We start from the raw sequence: 18,248 nt of genomic DNA, 5'->3' as shown, positions 1-18,248 counted from the left end.
ACGTCAAAAATGTAACCTCAAAATATTCAAATATTCCAAAGTATGAGCCTAAATTTGTAAAGTATTGAACATGGTATGGTTAAAGTATTTAAACAGATCTATTTATCGGCATTATTCATCTAGTGTGAAACCCTTAAGGAAGGATTTTGTTGTGGCGGGAAATTCCTTTGTTGCAGATGAATTTACAAATATAACTGATAGGATTCTGTCACGTATAGGGAGAAATTTACATCTCCAAAAGCATCATCCACTAAATCTTGTCCATCAGCGTATAGTAAATTATTTTTATCAAACTTTCTTGAATTCAAGAAGAAATCCGATATTTTCAGTATATGATCATTTATCTCCTGTAGTGTCAGTGAATCAAAATTTTGATAGTTTGTTGATTCCAAAGGATCATGTGTCTAGGTCCAAGTCGGACTGTTATTATGTCAACAAGGAATATTTACTGAGAGCTCATATGACAGCACATCAGTCTGAACTATTATCAGGGGGTTTGAACAATTTTTTGATGATTGGAGATGTATATCGAAGAGATGAAATAGATAGAACACATTTTCCAATCTTTCATCAAGTGGATGCAGTTAGATTAAAGTCTAGAGATGAGTTATTTCCTAATGATGAATCCCTTAAGTTATTTGAAGATAAAGGTAACACAGATAATTTTGGTGGCCAAGAAAAGCAAAGTTGTCATACTCTGGAAGCAGTCAAGCTTATGGAACATGAACTTAAAACAACTCTGGAAGGTTTAGCAAAATATTTATTTGGTAATGTACAGTATCGCTGGATTGATACATATTTTCCATTTACACAGCCATCTTGGGAATTAGAAGTATTTTATAACCATGAGTGGCTGGAGTTGTTGGGATGTGGCATTATGAGGCAGCCTATCTTAACAAATTCTGGGGTTAGGGATAGAATTGGTTGGGCTTTTGGAATAGGTTTAGAACGTGTAGCTATGTGTTTATATAAGATACCAGATATTAGATTATTTTGGTCACAGGATTCAGGGTTCTTAAGCCAATTTGTTACAAATGACATTAATACACCTATAACATTTAAAGCAGTCAGTCAATATCCTCCATGTACTAATGATATTAGTTTTTGGTTACCAGAAAATGTAGAGTATTCAAGTAATGACTTTTATGACTTGGTGAGAAGTGAGGGTGGTGAAATAATTGAACAAGTGAAACTAATTGACAATTTTATTCATCCAAAAACAAAAAAAATCAGTCACTGCTACAGAATTGTTTATAGGCATATGGAGAAAACATTATTACAGGAAGAAGTTACCAAAGTGCATAAACAAATTGGCAGTAGAGCAGTTTCAAAGTTGGGTGTTACTCTTAGACAATGAGTAATACAGCATTTAATAAAAGTTAAAATAAATGTTTATAACAAATTGGGAGTTTTATTTTTTTCTGAATTTTGACACTGACACATATTCATATTGATCAAACATTTAATAGAGAAATGTCTTCCAGTAAGAAAGAATTAAACCATTTATTTTCTGAATTAAAAACTAATATAGATGCTGATAAGCTATACTGGTTAAGAAATGATGCTAAACTAAGAGCTGTTGTTTCTTCCAAATCATATGATGAGTTTCGGTAAGTTTTTCTAAAAATAATATTAGAACATACTATTACCTTTCTTTGTAGACAATATGTTGATGCAGCACACCTTAAGGGGCTAACCAAAGATGATTATAAAAATAAATCACAAGTACGTTGGAATAGAATGATTTAATCAGAAAGAAAATTCCATAACATTTCATCTTATATCTATGTAGTTACAAATAAAATTTTCTGTATAGACTAATTTTTTAAAAGTTTTTAGATACTTTATCTAAATCATTTCTTCACCTAATTTAAATTTTTTTCTTAACCATTCACCTTTTTCCTAAATATACGTATAAATTCCTTATTGTATTTGAAGCTGTAACAAATACTAATAGAAGAAAAGTTATCAAATGCAAGAAGTGGAAATCTTTCAGATATAAATGTTAGTATTATTTGAGAAGACTTAATTCATTTTCTGGGTTGTTGAATAATATGGCTGGCAGATTTGGAACTGTGTGATACTGGTGGTTTTTCCTTGTGAATACTCTGAACAGCTTCAGGAGTAAAATCAGCATGACCTTTAACAATAGCTCCTGATATAGTCGTTGTTTTTGGAGGACTTCCAGATATTGTAATGCCAGTAGTATCTTCATTAAGTCCACCAGAGTCTCTCCTTGTTTTATGTTGAGTTATTCTCATGCCACCAGCTTTTACTAAGATTTTATTTTTCTTCAATTGTCCTTGACTTTTTATTTTAACTTACCTGCAGGAGGGTGTCCTGCTTTAAGAACGCATTCTTCCTTGGGACTTGACATATTGATTAAATCAGACGGACTCACAAACTAACGAAAAATTAAACAATATGGAAAGTTATGTTTCTCAACAGAGAAACGGCAATTTTTACAATAAATTTTGTAAACAAAAACACGTATACCAGTAAATGTTACCAATAGTTAAAATTGAAACCACTGAAATCTAGCCTTATACTACTAAACGTTGAGTAATATATATTGTTTTTTTATACTAGTATAGAAAAATACGTGTTCAGAAATATTAGATGTGTTTGAATATAATGTTATATTCTATTTGTAACATTGCTGTCTTTGCTAATTCAGTTGACGTATGACATGACAGTACCTGCAGAGTTGTCTTTTTTGTAATTGTGTCATTAATAAACACCGTGGTAGAAGATTTTTCATATGGAAAGCTTGGAATCTCTTTATTCGTAAATAAAAAATATATCACCATGGTTTTATTAGAGAATGACTCCGTACGTACTAAGTTGTTTGATATTATTGGTTATACTTTCATTATTTTTTTTTAGTTTTTAACAGAATTAACGAAATTATTTCAAAAAGCTCGTTTGGATGGTTCTGTTACGATGACGTTCAAACGGTGTAAGTATAAGTGTGTTTATAAATGTAGATTTTGAATATTAATATTTTCATTCGTTTTAGATGATGGTCATGATCGACCTACGCCTAGAAAGGGCAGACCGCCTTTACCAGAACCTTCAGAACATATGTGTTTAATCAGAGCCAAATTTAGATCAAAAAAGATTGCCACAGTAATTCATCAAAAAGATGTGAATAAATTTCAAGTAGCTTATAGTAGTTTATTGAAAGGTAATCTTGATGGACTGAAGAAATTGAAAAAACCAAAAACAAAAACAAAAGTAGAATCTTAGTAGGTCGTTTTTCAATTGTACATAAATTATGATTAAATTACTGATAAGGGAGTTTTTTTAATTAAAAGAAAATACTTTTTTTTGGTCTTCTGAAAATGCAATTTGTTTTTTTGGTACTTTGCCATAGAAAAAGGAGATGGTGGTTATTAAGTAATTATTAATTTCTGTTATGACATACCTGTGTTTGTAACAAGTACAATTAATCTATATACTGATTTATAGTATTTGATATAAATAAAAATAATCATTTTTTAAACTGTTTTTTATTTGCTAACAATAATAGATGATACACATTTTAACGATACTTAAATAAATGTTTAGATCATTTTAACTGCTGGTGTATTGGCATCAAAAAATGGACAAAATAGTTTCCAGTGATCATTCATAACAGCTTGTGTAAATATACAATCATTGGCACAGTTTAAAAGGGTTTGTCCTTTGAAGCACGCGTCGCAGGTTAAAATGCATTCATCTATAGGATCTAATAGTGGAACAGATGATGTGTTGCTGATTTGTAGCACCAGCAAAACAGAGAGAAGCACTATCTTTAGCTTGAAATCTACAAAAGAGGTGTAAATTAGTTTTATTATTATATCATGAGTAGAGGGTTAGGTTTTAATTTAAATTAAAGAGGTTCTCTAGATCTAAATTTTTTTCTATTACATTAGCCCAATGATGTTCAAATGGACATTGTTTTATAGGTTGCCTCTATATCATGAAAATAATATGTTAAATACAATAAATGAAACAAAATAAGCTAAATTACTATTTACATCAGTGTATTATTAATTTATGAATATTTTAAATTTTCTTCTAAAATTATTAATCTACTTGATCGTATAAATGATGGTGAATTTTCTTTATAGTTCCCTTGAAGTAATTTTATTTTAATGTGACAGATGGAGACACATATACTAAAGTTTGATTTTATTTTATTATTCTATTATTGACTATAATACATATATTTTAATACATTTCGAATTCATTTAATGACAAAACGGACGGTTATGCTTATTGAAAAGTGTACAGTTTTTTTCACGTAATTGCAAAGAAAATGCGATGAAGTAGAGCGGAAAGGAAAAAGTTTATATTACACTCAGATAAGACTGGTTTGATTCTCATGCAAATATTAGAAGGTAGAGAACGCTTCTCTTGCTTTTAGATATAGCAGAACGATATAGTCCCATACGAATCCGCAAAGTGGAATTGATGAGTTTCATTGTTGCCGCTTCCTTTGAGTACCTGTGCGGGTGTCTGTTTCGGCTTTACGGATGGGAGGCGGGCTCGCGGATAGGATAGGGAACGTGTCAGACCCTTAGAAAATCCTTGGAGCGACAAGGGAATGGAAAGATATATTGCGTAATATCGAATATAATTTAGTTTTATTAAAGCCGGAAGGGTGGGCATCGATGATGTGATTCTTAGTGACGAAATAAAATGTAAGGCTTGGAATTATTCTGATTCGTGAAAATCATATTATGTAGGTAGATAAAAAACAAGTAGATCTGAAAAACCTATTGGGTTGGTTTAAAATTATTTCTATTGAGATTAAGGCAGCGTTTGTTTAAAGAAATCTGCTGCCGAATGCTTTAGAAGACATCTATTATGAAGATATTTAGAAACTTATGGTGATGCTGCGAAATATTCTCAATCCCAAATTTTGGTTTTGGTTTTAATTAGCGTTGAGAACTATCGATCGAAAACGACTGTTCACGTTTTACTAACGTATAGTATTTTTTATAGATTGACTACTTTTCTACTATCGATTGTTTCAGTCGTGTATTTTTAGTTATTATTTTCGGACCTACTAGTTTTATTTAACTGATTTTTTTAACGCTCAGGCTTTGCCGTACTAGCCGCGACCTTGCATATAGTATGCCGAATGTATTCTTATATAGATTTATATGTAATATATGTAACATATTTTTTTTGGGTTTTATATGTTTTATTGGTAGTATGATTGTAAATAACAATATATTGTATATTAACATAGCAGCATTTTGAATCTCTATCTTTCAAGATTAATTTTTACTGTAATAAGGTAAAAAGAACATTTTGAGTGATACATAAAAATAATTTTGACTGCATTTATGTTGTCTTGGCAACTATTCGTTATTTTTTTTATTAACTTTTTGTATTTTCTCAGTCTCTCGATGTTTGTTCAAGCTTTTTGAATGTTAAAACTTCTTTCACTCGAGTTTCAACGAATCATAACCTTAAAATATTCCTTACTAACGATAGATAAAATTATTTTTGTACTTAAAAAGGGTGCGATGGTTAAATAGTTGATAAAGATTGATTGAGAAAATACGATTCGAATATTTAGTGGTCATTATTCCATTACTCTTTAGAATCAAGTCAATTACATGAAATATAAAAATAATTTTATATCATTCAAAATGAAACTGTACTTTTGAGGGTAATAAATTATAGCAATTATCTCTTCGAAGGAATCTTCGTCTCACTTATTGTTATTTTCGGAATATTAACATACTATAACATACATAAAATGAACTGATCTGTACAATACTGAGAAATAGTAATTACTATTTTCAGTTGCTAGTTTTTTACTATCGACTAGTTCGACTGTTTTGCAACTATCGAATGTTTCGACTATTTTCTGTTGATAGTTGGCAAAGCTAGTTTTAACAATTTAAAGTGGCTTTTGATATAAATGACAAAAAGGCTCTAGACCAAGATGTTTTAAATCTGTGAATTTAAAAATCTATTGGATGAAAACTCAGTTCATACTGACAAGGATTTTTTTACAGCTTAGCAGTTGATTGATCAACTATTATCTGTGGCGTATTGCGACTGGTGATGAAAAGCCCAAAAGGTAGTGGGTTAGTCTAGGGGATTCACACAGATCGACATCAAATGTGCTTAAGGCGGTACCATCAATGATTAGCTGCTGAACAGCATGAAACTGTTACTACAGATGTCTACGGACTTTAATTGAATAAAATGAACGAATTATTCGTGTTAATAGACCGGCAATAGCGAGTAACAGACGCCTATCATCGTCTGCCTTGTAAGAGTTTTGAAAGAGTTGTCATAGCGCGTTCCGATTACCGATTGCAGCAAAACCAACGTTCTTCTTTTGACACAGTATCGACATTATTGCCAGAAAGATGGAAAAAATTGTAGGAAACGTTGGAATATATTTTGATTTATGTATATTAACCAATTTATCACAGTGAATACGTTTTTAAAGTGATAAAATTGGCAAAACTTAATAATTTTCGAGGAAAATAATATTTGAGATACTTGCAAAAAAGAATTACTAACATGCGACAATACAGCACAACATACTTTGGAATAAAGCAAAAAAATATATGAAAATATATTTACAGGTAGAACAAATTACATCTCTCAGATAGAAATTAAATCAATAATGTTAAAAAACATTACGTTTGGGTGAACTGGCTGTATTAACAAAACGACACTAGCCTATCGTAGTTTCACACTTCTTTGTTCGACCATATCGTCAGCGAAACAAAAAAAACTCACCCATTTTCACTGTCAAATTCCGTAACCAAAAATGGAGCAGAAACTAGCGAAAGTTAATCTGGGAACAGTTGCGGTTTTTCGCACGCCGTCGTTATGGACCGAGTTGGCTGTGTGAAGGACCGACAAAAGAAAGTCGGTTTATATATCCGATCTGTATCGTTTAGGGCGTTATAATTAACGCCGTATCAAATAAACAATAAAGAATGATTGTTTGTTCATGTGGTTTCCGAGTTTTCAGCTAGGTAGATGATTTATAGATGGGGTATACTGATTTAGCGTCGGTGGATTGCTGGTTGTTGTTTGTTGTGTCCTTGGTCAGGGATGACGCGTAGTTTTATTGCCTTTAAAAAGTAGCACTGTTTTTCTTATTTATATTATTTCTAACAAAATCTCGTATATTTATGAACAGTATACATTCTCGTATATTTTCGATGACATATTTCTTCCTTAAATGGTAATAGATCAATTGAAAAGTCCCCGGCTTGATACACAGATGGCGTTACTAGAATTTAATCCATACGTATCCCTCAAAAGATGCGTGTATAAATTTGACGGCTGTCGGATCATTAGTTTGTAAATTATAGCATTTTGACTGAAGCAACTTCTGTTAATATGAAAAAATGGATACAAGGAATTTTCCGTGTTGATAAAATATTGATTTTTGAAGGGAACAAATATGGTTGAAGCAAAAACTTGGCTTGATGCCGAGTTTCCGGACACTGCCCCTGGAAAATCAATCATCAAGGATTGAGTGGGTGCCGCGCGAGCTCACTTTTGACCAAAAACAACGATGAGTGGATGATTCGGAGCAGTGTTTGAAGATGATCAAATGTAATAAACTCGAGTTTTTCGTCGATATGTGACAATGGATGAAACATGGCTTCATCATTTCACTCCGAAGACCAATCGACAGTCATACGAGTGGACTGCACACGATGAACCCGCTACAAAACGTGGGAAAACGCAACAGTCGGCTGGCAAGGTTATGGCGTCTGTATTTTCGGATGCGCATGGAATAATTTTCATTGACTACCTTGAAAATGGAAGGACCATCAACAGCGACTATTACATAGCGTTATTGGACCGTTTGAAGGGCGAAATCGCCGGAAAACGGCCGCATTTAAAGAAAAAGAAAGTGCTGCTTCACCAAGACAATGCACCGTGTCAAAAATCCATGAATTGGACTTCCAATTGCTTCCTCATCCACCCTATTTTCCAGATCTGGCCCGCAGCGACTATTTCCTGTTCTCAAAAGAATGCTCGCTGGGAAGAAATGTTCGTCGAATGAAGAGGTGATCGCCGAAACTGAGGCCTATTTTGAAGCAAAGGACAAATCGTACTACAAAAATGGTATCGAAAATTTGGAGGGTCGCTATAATCAGTGTATCACCCTTGAAGGGAATTATGTTAATATATAATATATAAAAATAAATAAATATAAATATAGTATATAACAATAAATATATATAAATATATAATGTAAATTTATCTATAAAATATAAATATAATATAAAAATAAATATATCTATAAAATATAAATATTATACATATATATTAAAACCATAAATAAATTTTCTCTTCCTTTTTCATATTTGTTTAGTGTTGTCCAGATAAACCCTAGTTGGTAAGAAGAGGTAAGGAGACTCTAAACTATTAATAAAAAAAATTCTAGGCTGTATAACTCCTTCATTTTCTGCTGTTATTGAGGTTTATTGAAGTTTTACTATTTTAAAAATATCAACAATAACCTCACCTAAACTATTGAACGTATACCTTTTGGTCTGTACGCATTTTGTTTAAAATATGAATTATTTTATGGAACGGGATATAATGATGAAAAATAAGCAGAATTAAGGCGGAAAAAGCTGGCGAAAAGGATTTAAATAAAATTGTGCTCGTTTAAAATTGTTTCGCCCGAGACGGGAAATATCCTAATTTGATTAAAACAATATTAATTTTACATATTCAACCGCGGCGGTTACATATGAAAATAACCAGAGAAAAAAACGCTTTGTTGTTTGCTATTATTTTAGGTTTAAATACACAACCGGACGTTTAAAGCATTAATGCAAATATGTACGTATATGTTCATGTTATATATGAACGATCATATATATTCAGAAAACATCATGTTAGACAAAAAGCAGAGCAGATCATATTTAAAATCAAACAACTGTATTGGTTAGTCGAAAGATATTCTGAGCTTGACCAAAGAATTGGTGCAAATATGGGGTCTCATTAAAACATCAAATCAACTAGTGATCCAAGGGTGTCAAAAAAGTTTTTTGATTAATTACCACTGTTTAACTGATCGATTATCTTGCAATAAAATGGATTTACGAAGTTATCCAAGATTTCGTCTTAAAACATGAAATAGGTTTGCTAAATCACAGCAACGTAGAAGCAATACAACTACTGGACGACGCGTAGAAAGCCAGAAGATTGAAGTGAACCAAACCACACGAAGTTGTATAGAGTACAAGTGTTACAACTTTAGTTTAAGTAGTAGAGAAACGTACCGAGGGTAACTTTACTTGAAATTTGGTGACTTCCAGGTGGAAGACAAGATGTCCTGAAGCAGTGAAGAAGTTTGAAGATTTGGAGACAAAATTGGAGGCGCTACTGGATGAAGATTGTTGCCAAGCTCTGCAAGAACTTGAGCAGTCATTAGAGGATGCTCAAGAAACAACTTTCTATCTTTTAAACGTTTTGGGAATGGTTAAGAAAGCAGTGCATTGGATACCATATCAATTAAACCCTAGAGACATTGAATGATTAACATAGTCACAGGAAAATGAAAAGTGGAATCTTGTGACATGAACGGTGACCATCGATATGTGGTCCAATATAGGATATTTTTAATTTCACTCAATGACACACGGTCTGGCTGAACAACAGCTTTTGTTCTTTTTATGTTAAAGTTTTTAAATTATGAATATAATAAAGAATTAGCTTATTTTCAAACGTGGTATAATAATATAATAATAATATAGATCATAGTATTTAGTGTATTTCATAAATTGAAAGAGATATCCACAAAGCAGAATATGAAAACTGTACGAAATTGCTCCATTCTCCCGTAATTTACGCGAATAAATATTTAATACTTTTTGTGTAACAGATCTTCAAAATTTGGAAAATAAAGGCCATTTTCGATGTGTACTTCTAATATTTTATTAAATTAATATTAATATGTTATCTGCAATAAATACTTTTTAGATTAACAATGGTTGTCGGAATATAATATAATATAATATAATATAATTTTTTGCGGTATTGTATTACAAAGGTCTAGAAAGTATAAGTTAACTGTAATGTGAACACATAAATTGAAAGAGGTATACGTAATATATAGCACGCCATAAAGCGAAATATTAGAGAAGAAATAGTTTTTGTGTAATAAAGCTTTAAAATTTGAAAAATAAGAGCGGTTTTCAATGTGTATTCCCAATATTTTGTTAAATTAATAGTAATATCAGTAATACCGTCTGTAATAAAGAATTAGTGTACGAACAAGGGTGGTCGGAACATAATATAATGTACAATTTACGCACTCAAATCAATTATAACAATTAGTATATTTAATAAATTGGAAAAGATATACATGGAAACTGTACGAAGTTGTCCCACTCTCCCCTATTCGCTCGAATAAATATGAAATAGATTTTGTGTAATAAAGCTTGAAAATTTAAAAAAATTAAGGGCGGTTTTCACTGTGTACTCCCAATATTTTGTTAAATTAATAGTAATATCAGTAATACCGTCTGTAATAAAGAATTAGTGTACGAACAAGGGTGGTCGGAACATAATATAATGTACAATTTACGCACTCAAATCAATTATAACAATTAGTATATTTAATAAATTGGAAAAGATATACATGGAAACTGTACGAAGTTGTCCCACTCTCCCCTATTCGCTCGAATAAATATGAAATAGATTTTGTGTAATAAAGCTTGAAAATTTAAAAAAATTAAGAGCGGTTTTCACTGTGTACTCCCAATATTTTGTTAAATTAATAGTAATATCAGTAATACCGTCTGTAATAAAGAATTAGTGTACGAACAAGGGTGGTCGGAACATAACATAATGTACAATTTACGCACTCAAATCAATTATAACAATTAGTATATTTAATAAATTGGAGAAGATATACATGGAAACAGTACGAAGTTGTCCCACTCTCCCCTATTCGCTCGAATAAATATGAAATCGATTTTGTGTAATAAAGCTTGAAAATTTAAAAAAAATTTAAGGGCGGTTTTCACTGTGTACTCCCAATATTTTGTTAAATTAATAGTAATATCAGTAACACCATCTGTAATAAAGAATTGATAGATGAAGAAGGATGGTTGGAACATAATATAGTACACAATTTTTGCTTGTAAACGTACCCAAATGAATTACATTTAATATATTTGATAAATTGAAAAAGATATACGTAATATATAACATTCCACAAAGCGAAGTATAAAAATTGTACGAAACTGTCCCACTGTCCCCTATATCCCCGAATAAATATGTAATATTTTTTGTGTAATGAAGCTTTAAAATTTGAAAAATGTGGTCAGTTTTCAATGTGTGCCCTTAACTTATTTCTAAGTAACATATATTTTTGTAATATCTGTCCCGCGCTTTTTAAGTTATTACATAAACCTGTTTCTTTTTTCCGAATGAATAGATCCATATCGATATTCAATTTCTTTTAAAGCCACACCGCCTATATATAACGGATCTTTTTTTATTAGTATTTTGTGCCGTGTCCCCTTTCTGGTCTGATGGAAATTAGAAGGTGGTATGCCCGACACCTCCCCCCTCGAATCGCCCATAACTCATAAAATTTTCTTGGTAAATTTTTGCATGCGATCGATAGAGTCGAAACGGAAAATTAATTTTGTCGGCTGGGAAATATACAGCGCCTAATAATTGATCATTTCGGCGACGATATCTTTGTTGGCTGATACCATAAACGCTTATAAATAATGCGGCCCGTTATTAATTGCATTTCTGATGTATCTCGACCGAGTAGTATAGTTAATCGATGTGCAATGATTATCGCCGTTGATATACTGCTTAAAAGTATTGAGAATTTGTTTATAGATAGGGCGAGTGTGTTAATTTAAGGCTAATAGAACAATAAATATTGGTTTATTGCATGTCTTCTGATATTTTTTCACTATTAATCCACTTTCGCACTTCTTCAGTATTTTGAAACTGGTCATTGAGTCAAGCCATGACTATGAATATTAGAAGACAGTAAAATGACATTCAGTGTGCGCAGATTAGCTCAAGCAGAACTGCTCATGCGTATTTATTCTAAACCAGCTTGACAGATGACAAGCGTGAGAAGTTTATTAAGGCGAATTATAGTTAGGAAATAATTTTTAGGTTAATTTTATGTCTACAAAAGTTTGCTGAGGTGATATTATAATTTAATAGAGAAAATTAGTAGCAAGCATGATTAAAGAAAGCTATGCATTTTCAGTAAAATATTATCATTTTGTAATCCACACATTTGTTTGTTAGATAATATGATAACATTTGTTTGAAGATTATAATAAAGGTAAGGATGAAAAATGGTTATATTCGTATAGTTTATATCTACAACTTTTGATATTGCGGATAATTTGAAAGGTTAAATAAAAAATCAATTTCAAAGATATAAAAAGTAGATGTTTAAATGAAATATTATACGTTTTTAGGATAGTGTAAATATAAAATATATTTAAATATAAATAAATTAATAACATAAGATTATTAATTTGTGATATGTGTGATTTATTATTTTTTCAGTTTATATAACATTCTAGAGTAGATAAATAGTGCAAAAAAATTGAAATAATATCGTATAACAAATTTTATTGCAACAAAATGAACACAAAAAAAATCTGAGACACATACAGATAAACAATATCAATAAAATATTAAAACAAAAACTAGAATGCAGATAATTTATTTTGACATTCTATACTTTAACACATTTTTTACAAATTAATTGAATGCTGTAAAACTGTATGGATTCTGAACTTATTTTTTGTTCTGTTTATCTTTCTGCTTTCTGCTTCTGCTGAGTTCTACTTTCATGTGGGTTCTGATAATTATTGTATCTTAATAGTGGTCATTTTGACGTTAAACCCTTTCCATACTTGTAAATCAATCAGAAAATCTAAAGAATCTAATAGTTTTCCAACTGTTACCATATCATTCCTCCTTAGGGTATTTTAGGAGATTCTTGGAGGACTCTATTGCTATATTTGAGTTGATTCCAGCAATTTTTCGTAAGCAATGAGCCCATATTTTTATTCTATTGTCATAATATAGTAGTATTAGCATTTAGTATTTAGCATTTAGCATTTTAGTAGTATTAGTATTAGTAGTTATTAGCAAGTAAGAATGTGTAAGCGAACTAGTACGTTAAAATCGTCTGGTTGTTAAACGTATGCAAAATTCTTCAAAATAATACTGATAAGTGATAAAGCATTGCATATCGTTTTCTATAAATGAAGCCAGAGCTCATTTTAAGCGGCCGGAATGTAAACGTGTTCAGCCGCGAGTGCTAGAAAACTCTCCGAGGTGTTTAAAACACCATTTACACCTAATTTCGACTATCGACCAGTCTGGTCAATAGCCTTATGTTGGTCCGTTGCCTAGCAAACTATTTACCATGTACTAGGCATATCATTTTGACGGCGGCTCTAGTTTCGACGATGTAGACGCGTGAAATGGGCGATGATAAGAAGAAAAGCGATCCAGATGCGGACGATAGTCGTTTGGAATTCTTGCTCAACTATCTGACCAAGTCTTACCGCTTGAAGCAGGAGAAATGGAACAAGATGATGGCCCTGGACGAAAACAAGGTACGATATAAGCAAAATCATTTATTTTTTGTGATGTTTTTTTATTGTGATTTGAAATTCGTCCTGCATGTTGACTGATTTCAGTCTGATGATAATATTTTTAGTGCCTTATTTTAATTATTATTTAATCCAATTCATTAAACTACTAATTAAGTAAACTATATATTTTTTGTGGAATTTTGTACTACGATTGATGTCGTGTTTTTCACAACGTATTTTAATATGCACTGTCAAATTTTACTTATGCCTGGTATTCAATTATATACGTTTTCAATACCTTACCAAGAGGTAAGAGTAAGGTGAATTGGAGAGGGATTTAAGATTAAAATAATAATAACTTTCTATGTTTTTATAATTTTGAGAAAAAAAGCGTAAGCTCTTTATTATAAGTTGCGGAATTGTTTGAAATTTTGCTAATTTTGCAGAATATTCATCTTCGTAAAGTTCGTATAGTATATTAGGTACTTGTATGTATTTTGATCAGCAAAATTTATTAGTGAAAATATATTAATGACATAATAACTATCTATTATTAGGTATTCATTTAAACAACAGTTATATATATTAATCGGACATGTCAGTAAATTAGTATTATTTGAAAAAATTTGCTGCTGAATTACATTACACATTTTTAGAAACTTATGGTGATGCTTCTACACCATTTTCCATTTGTTGGTTTTGCTTTCAACCATTTAAATTTGGTGATTTTGATGTCAATCGCAAAAAATAGTCTGGATGACCATAATAGCTTGAAGAAAATGAAGAAGAATACTTTTTAGGCTCAAAAAACTTTCAGAAAGCTTAGCAGTTGATGACTCAACTATTTTCAGACTGAATTGACTGAAATTGTTATTTGGAACAATTTCAACAAATGTTTTGGGTGGCATATTATGGTTGGCGATGAAAAGTGGATTTACTGTGACAATTCCAAGCTCAAAATATCGTGGGTTACTTCCGTAGCTGAACATCTACGCTGAAGCGGAGTATTTATGGCTACTACGAGCTGATGAAATCGAATTGTTACTCAATATGTCTACCGATACGAATTTAATAAACTAACCAACGTATTTTGACAAAAATTACCAGCTTTTGCATGACAACTCTCTACCATATGCTGTAAAATTTGTGGATACACTGTTGAAGCTTCAGTACGAACTCTGTCCAACCCAGCATACTCATAAAACTTCTGCTTCAGATTATTGACTTGGTTGGTACACAGGCTTGAAATTCTGAAAAAGTGCCAAAATTAATCGTTCTTTCGATACGGTATCGTCATGTTACTAGAGATATGAAAAACAGTTGTAAAAAGTGATGGATAATACTTTGATTAATATATTTTGTACCAATTGTTGTTTTAAACTGTTTTATATTAGTAGAAACAATAGCCAAAGAATTACAATATGTTATTTTTCAAGAGTTATATTAGTTCTACAATAACTTCTTCGAATTTCTTATAAAAAAGTTTTAAAAGCTCATTTTTTTTATAAATATTGCTTGTTATAAGTTGTTTTATTAACGGTAAAAAGAAATATGATTGTTATTGACACTTATAGAACTTATTGCTTAAAAAAAGCAAGCAAAAAATCATCGAAGTTTTAACATTTATTATTAAACTATTCAGAATAACACAATACCTACCTAGAAATATGAATACGGTATAAAACAATCATTTTTCACAAAATATTCTATTTTAACTAAGAAATATTAATGTACAGTAATATGTTTTTTAGTCCTAAATAACCTAGTAATTTATTTTATATCTTTTTTTTAGTTATGGTGTTGAGGTTTTAAGTATTAATAAAATGTTACTAATAAATATTTGGTGTAATTTATAGTATAATGTTATATGTATTTAGTTATTAGGTTATTAATTTGTCCTTGATTTGGTTAGATTTTATTTTCCCTAACCTTGTTATTATACTTAGCTGCAGGACAGGACGTGACAGCTGCTTAATCAGGATTTTCTTATGTTATTTGGATGTAAAACCAAATATTTCTATATATTAAGCCAAACCTCAAATTACTTAAGAAAATTCTGATATTAAGTATGCTGGTGTTTATTTATCATATAGGGACACCAAAACTTATAAAACATTTCCATATTATCTAACTAAGAGTTAAAACAATAACGCCCAAAAGATAATCAAACAAAAACAAGCTGACGAATGTATAACCAATAATCACAAATACCAACAAGTTGCCACTTTTTCCCATTGATATAGAATAATTTTAATGCAAAATAAAAGTGTAGAGTATCCGACAATGTAAGTGTAACAGAAGTTTTTATAACTTATAGATAACTAAACTTATAGATAATTCTTCTATATGTGTGTATATTACATACGTAATAGTTTATCTAAAGTTATTTTGCACATACGTCATCTAAATTTGTAACGTCAAAATGTCGTAATGTTGCCGTATCAACTTTGAGTTTTAGTTCAGTTTGGCTTTGGCATATAACAAAATTCTAATCTAAATAAAATAATTAAACAAAAATACTGTTATCAAACATAAGGACTTAAAATTACGATTAAGTAGACAGTTGTAATAGTTTGTAGGTTAGGCTTGTGTTTGATTATATTTACATTGAACTCTTTTCCATACCACCTATGAATTAGAGTTCTAAGTCCGTTTGTCCACCTAATTAACAATTGTATATCCAAGTAATATATTTTGCTTTTATTTGACATTAACCCATTAAAATTAAATTATTTTGGGATTAATGCTAAATATCTGTTAGACGTCCAGAAATTTTGTAGGGTGCTATTTTTATATGCCATTTAACACGTTTTAATAGCAGTTTTTCAAATAATTTGTATCTCGTGGGTAGTACCGACAGGTGCTTATAAGATCTGCCTTATTCTGCCGCTTTCTCAGGCCTTTAAAGTCATAATACAACTTGGAACATACTTTAGTCTCAAATAGGCATTAAATATTATGTTCAACATAAAGATTGCTTTTAGTGACGGTTCTTGCAATAATATAGGTAACAGGTCAATTGAAAAGTCCCCGACCTGACACATAGATGGCGCTACTAGAATTAAAGCCATATGTTTTTTAGTTAATTTCAAACTTAACCTCCAAAAGATGCGTGTATAAATTTGATAGCTATCGGATCATTAGTTTGTGAATTATAGCATCTTGAGTGAAGCAACTTTTGTTATTGTGAAAAAAATAGATAAAAAGGAATTTCGCGTGTTGATAAAATATTGCTTTTTGAAGGGAAAAAATACAGTTGAAGCAAAAACTTGGCTTGATGCCGAGTTTTCGGACACTGCCCCAGGAAAATCAACCATCAAGGAGTGGTATGCTAAGTTTAAATGTGGAGAAATGTGCACCAAAGACGGTGAACGCAGTGGACGCCCAAAAGAAGTTGTTACCGAAAAAAAAACATTTAAAAAATCCACAAAATGATTTTGAATGACCGTAAATTGAAATTGAATGAAATAGCAGACACTCTAAAGATATCAATCATCACTTCTAACGAAAAACAACGACGAGTTAATGATTCGGAGTAGTGTTTGAAGATGATCAAGCGTAACAAACCCGAGTTTTTGTGATGATGGATGATACATGGCTCCATCGTTTCAATCTGAAGTCCAATCGACAGTCCTCCGAGTGGACTGCACACGATGAACCCGCTACAAAACGTGGGAAAACGCAACAGTCGGCTGGCAAGGTTATGGCGTCTGCATTTTCGGATGCGCATGGAATAATTTTCATTGATTACCTTGAAAAAGGAAGGACCATCAACAGCAACTATTACATAGCGTTATTGGATCGTTTGAAGGACGAAATCCGGCCACATTTGAAGAAAAACAAAGTGCTGCTTCACCAAGACAATGTACCTTGAATACCATGAATTGGGCTTCGAATTATTTCCTCATCCATCGTATTATCCAGATCTTGTTTCCAGCGACTATTTCCTGTTCTCAGATCTCAAAAGAATGCTCGCTGTGAAATTTTCGTCGAATGAAGAGGTGATCGCCGAAACTGAGGCCTATTTTGAAGCAAAGGACAAATCGTATCACCAAAAATGGTATCGAAAAGTTGGAGGGTCGCTATAATCAGTGTATCACCCTTGAATGGAATTATGTTGAATAAAAAAATCTAATTTTGCCAAAAAAATGTGTTTTACTATGGTAGGCCGGGGACTTTTCAATTGAACTGTTATGCACTTGGAGGATTGTCGAGTGCCATTTAACACGTTTTAATAGCAGTTTTTCAAATAATCTGTATGTCGTTGATAGTACCGACAGGTGCTTATTATATCTCTTATCTGACTTATTCTGTCGCTTTCTCAGGTTTTTAAAGCCATAGTACTTCAGTCTCAAATAATTAAATATTATGTTCAACATGATGATTGCTTTTCATGACAGTTCTTTCAATAATATAGGCATAATCAATTCCAGGGGCCTTTTAGAGAAGAGATATGTCACATTTTCCATATATTTCATATTTATCAAATTCATATTATTCTGTCAGGACAGATTTGCTACGGTAAATCCGAAATTTCCCCAAATATTCCATAAAAGAGCAATAACACAAAAATATATCCTTGAGAAAAAGGGACGTAAAGTTTAGTAAAAGTCCCGTACCCGTATATATCTCAATTTTCAGTCTATATTATGT

General features: G+C 31.3%; 5 protein-coding genes and 1 long non-coding RNA gene across 6 annotated transcripts in view; 4 read left to right on the top strand and 2 right to left on the bottom strand.

The window, feature by feature from the left end:
- The first annotated feature begins 70 nt into the window (after positions 1-70).
- PheRS-m (Phenylalanyl-tRNA synthetase, mitochondrial) lies at positions 71-1,402 on the top strand. Its single transcript, XM_076402418.1, has one exon. The coding sequence runs from the start codon at positions 71-73 to the stop codon at positions 1,355-1,357; it is 1,287 nt and encodes a 428-aa protein (XP_076258533.1). The 3' UTR covers positions 1,358-1,402.
- Positions 1,403-1,473: 71 nt separating this feature from the next.
- Positions 1,474-2,116, top strand: LOC143195365 (dynein axonemal assembly factor 19). Its single transcript, XM_076402424.1, has 2 exons — positions 1,474-1,610; positions 1,662-2,116. The coding sequence occupies exons 1-2, from the start codon at positions 1,474-1,476 to the stop codon at positions 1,747-1,749; spliced, it is 225 nt and encodes a 74-aa protein (XP_076258539.1). The 3' UTR covers positions 1,750-2,116.
- Positions 1,727-2,690, bottom strand: LOC143195363 (death-associated protein 1). Its single transcript, XM_076402423.1, has 2 exons — positions 2,326-2,690; positions 1,727-2,275 (listed from the first exon to the last, which is right to left on the bottom strand). The coding sequence occupies exons 1-2, from the start codon at positions 2,375-2,377 to the stop codon at positions 2,031-2,033; spliced, it is 297 nt and encodes a 98-aa protein (XP_076258538.1). The 5' UTR covers positions 2,378-2,690; the 3' UTR covers positions 1,727-2,030.
- On the top strand, positions 2,674-3,505 carry Srp14 (Signal recognition particle 14). The gene is made up of 3 exons (XM_076402422.1): positions 2,674-2,832; positions 2,887-2,959; positions 3,020-3,505. The coding sequence occupies exons 1-3, from the start codon at positions 2,809-2,811 to the stop codon at positions 3,247-3,249; spliced, it is 327 nt and encodes a 108-aa protein (XP_076258537.1). The 5' UTR covers positions 2,674-2,808; the 3' UTR covers positions 3,250-3,505.
- Positions 3,497-6,871, bottom strand: LOC143195364 (uncharacterized). The gene is made up of 2 exons (XR_013005521.1): positions 6,760-6,871; positions 3,497-3,808 (listed from the first exon to the last, which is right to left on the bottom strand). It is a non-coding gene; the product is annotated as an uncharacterized LOC143195364 (long non-coding RNA).
- Positions 6,872-13,453: 6,582 nt separating this feature from the next.
- The window catches only part of LOC143194716 (dynein beta chain, ciliary), a 40,656-nt gene continuing 35,861 nt past the window's right edge, over positions 13,454-18,248 (top strand). The window contains exon 1 of the mRNA XM_076401366.1: positions 13,454-13,616. Coding sequence (XP_076257481.1) covers positions 13,482-13,616 — 135 coding nt within the window. The 5' untranslated portion in view covers positions 13,454-13,481. The remainder of the gene's footprint in view (positions 13,617-18,248) is intronic.

Source organism: Rhynchophorus ferrugineus, unplaced genomic scaffold, assembly GCF_030347505.1.
Source record: "Rhynchophorus ferrugineus isolate W39M unplaced genomic scaffold, kcgeb_rfMv2 rfM4, whole genome shotgun sequence".
Lineage (NCBI taxonomy): Eukaryota > Metazoa > Arthropoda > Insecta > Coleoptera > Curculionidae > Rhynchophorus > Rhynchophorus ferrugineus.
Note: the sequence above shows the minus strand (reverse complement) of the source record. Positions and strands in the feature narration are given on the sequence as shown.

Excerpts from the sequence above, each read along its gene's own strand:
- PheRS-m (XM_076402418.1), top strand. The coding sequence starts at position 71 with ATGGTATGGTTAAAGTATTTAAACAGATCTATTTATCGGCATTATTCA.
- LOC143195365 (XM_076402424.1), top strand. The coding sequence starts at position 1,474 with ATGTCTTCCAGTAAGAAAGAATTAAACCATTTATTTTCTGAATTAAAA. Across the intron at positions 1,611-1,661 it reads AAATCATATGATGAGTTTCG|ACAATATGTTGATGCAGCAC; the intron begins GTAAGTTTTTCT and ends CTTTCTTTGTAG.
- LOC143195363 (XM_076402423.1), bottom strand. The coding sequence starts at position 2,377 with ATGTCAAGTCCCAAGGAAGAATGCGTTCTTAAAGCAGGACACCCTCCT. Across the intron at positions 2,276-2,325 it reads AGCAGGACACCCTCCTGCAG|TAAAAGCTGGTGGCATGAGA; the intron begins GTAAGTTAAAAT and ends ATAAAATCTTAG.
- Srp14 (XM_076402422.1), top strand. The coding sequence starts at position 2,809 with ATGGTTTTATTAGAGAATGACTCC. Across the intron at positions 2,833-2,886 it reads TTTTATTAGAGAATGACTCC|TTTTTAACAGAATTAACGAA; the intron begins GTACGTACTAAG and ends ATTTTTTTTTAG. Across the intron at positions 2,960-3,019 it reads TACGATGACGTTCAAACGGT|ATGATGGTCATGATCGACCT; the intron begins GTAAGTATAAGT and ends CATTCGTTTTAG.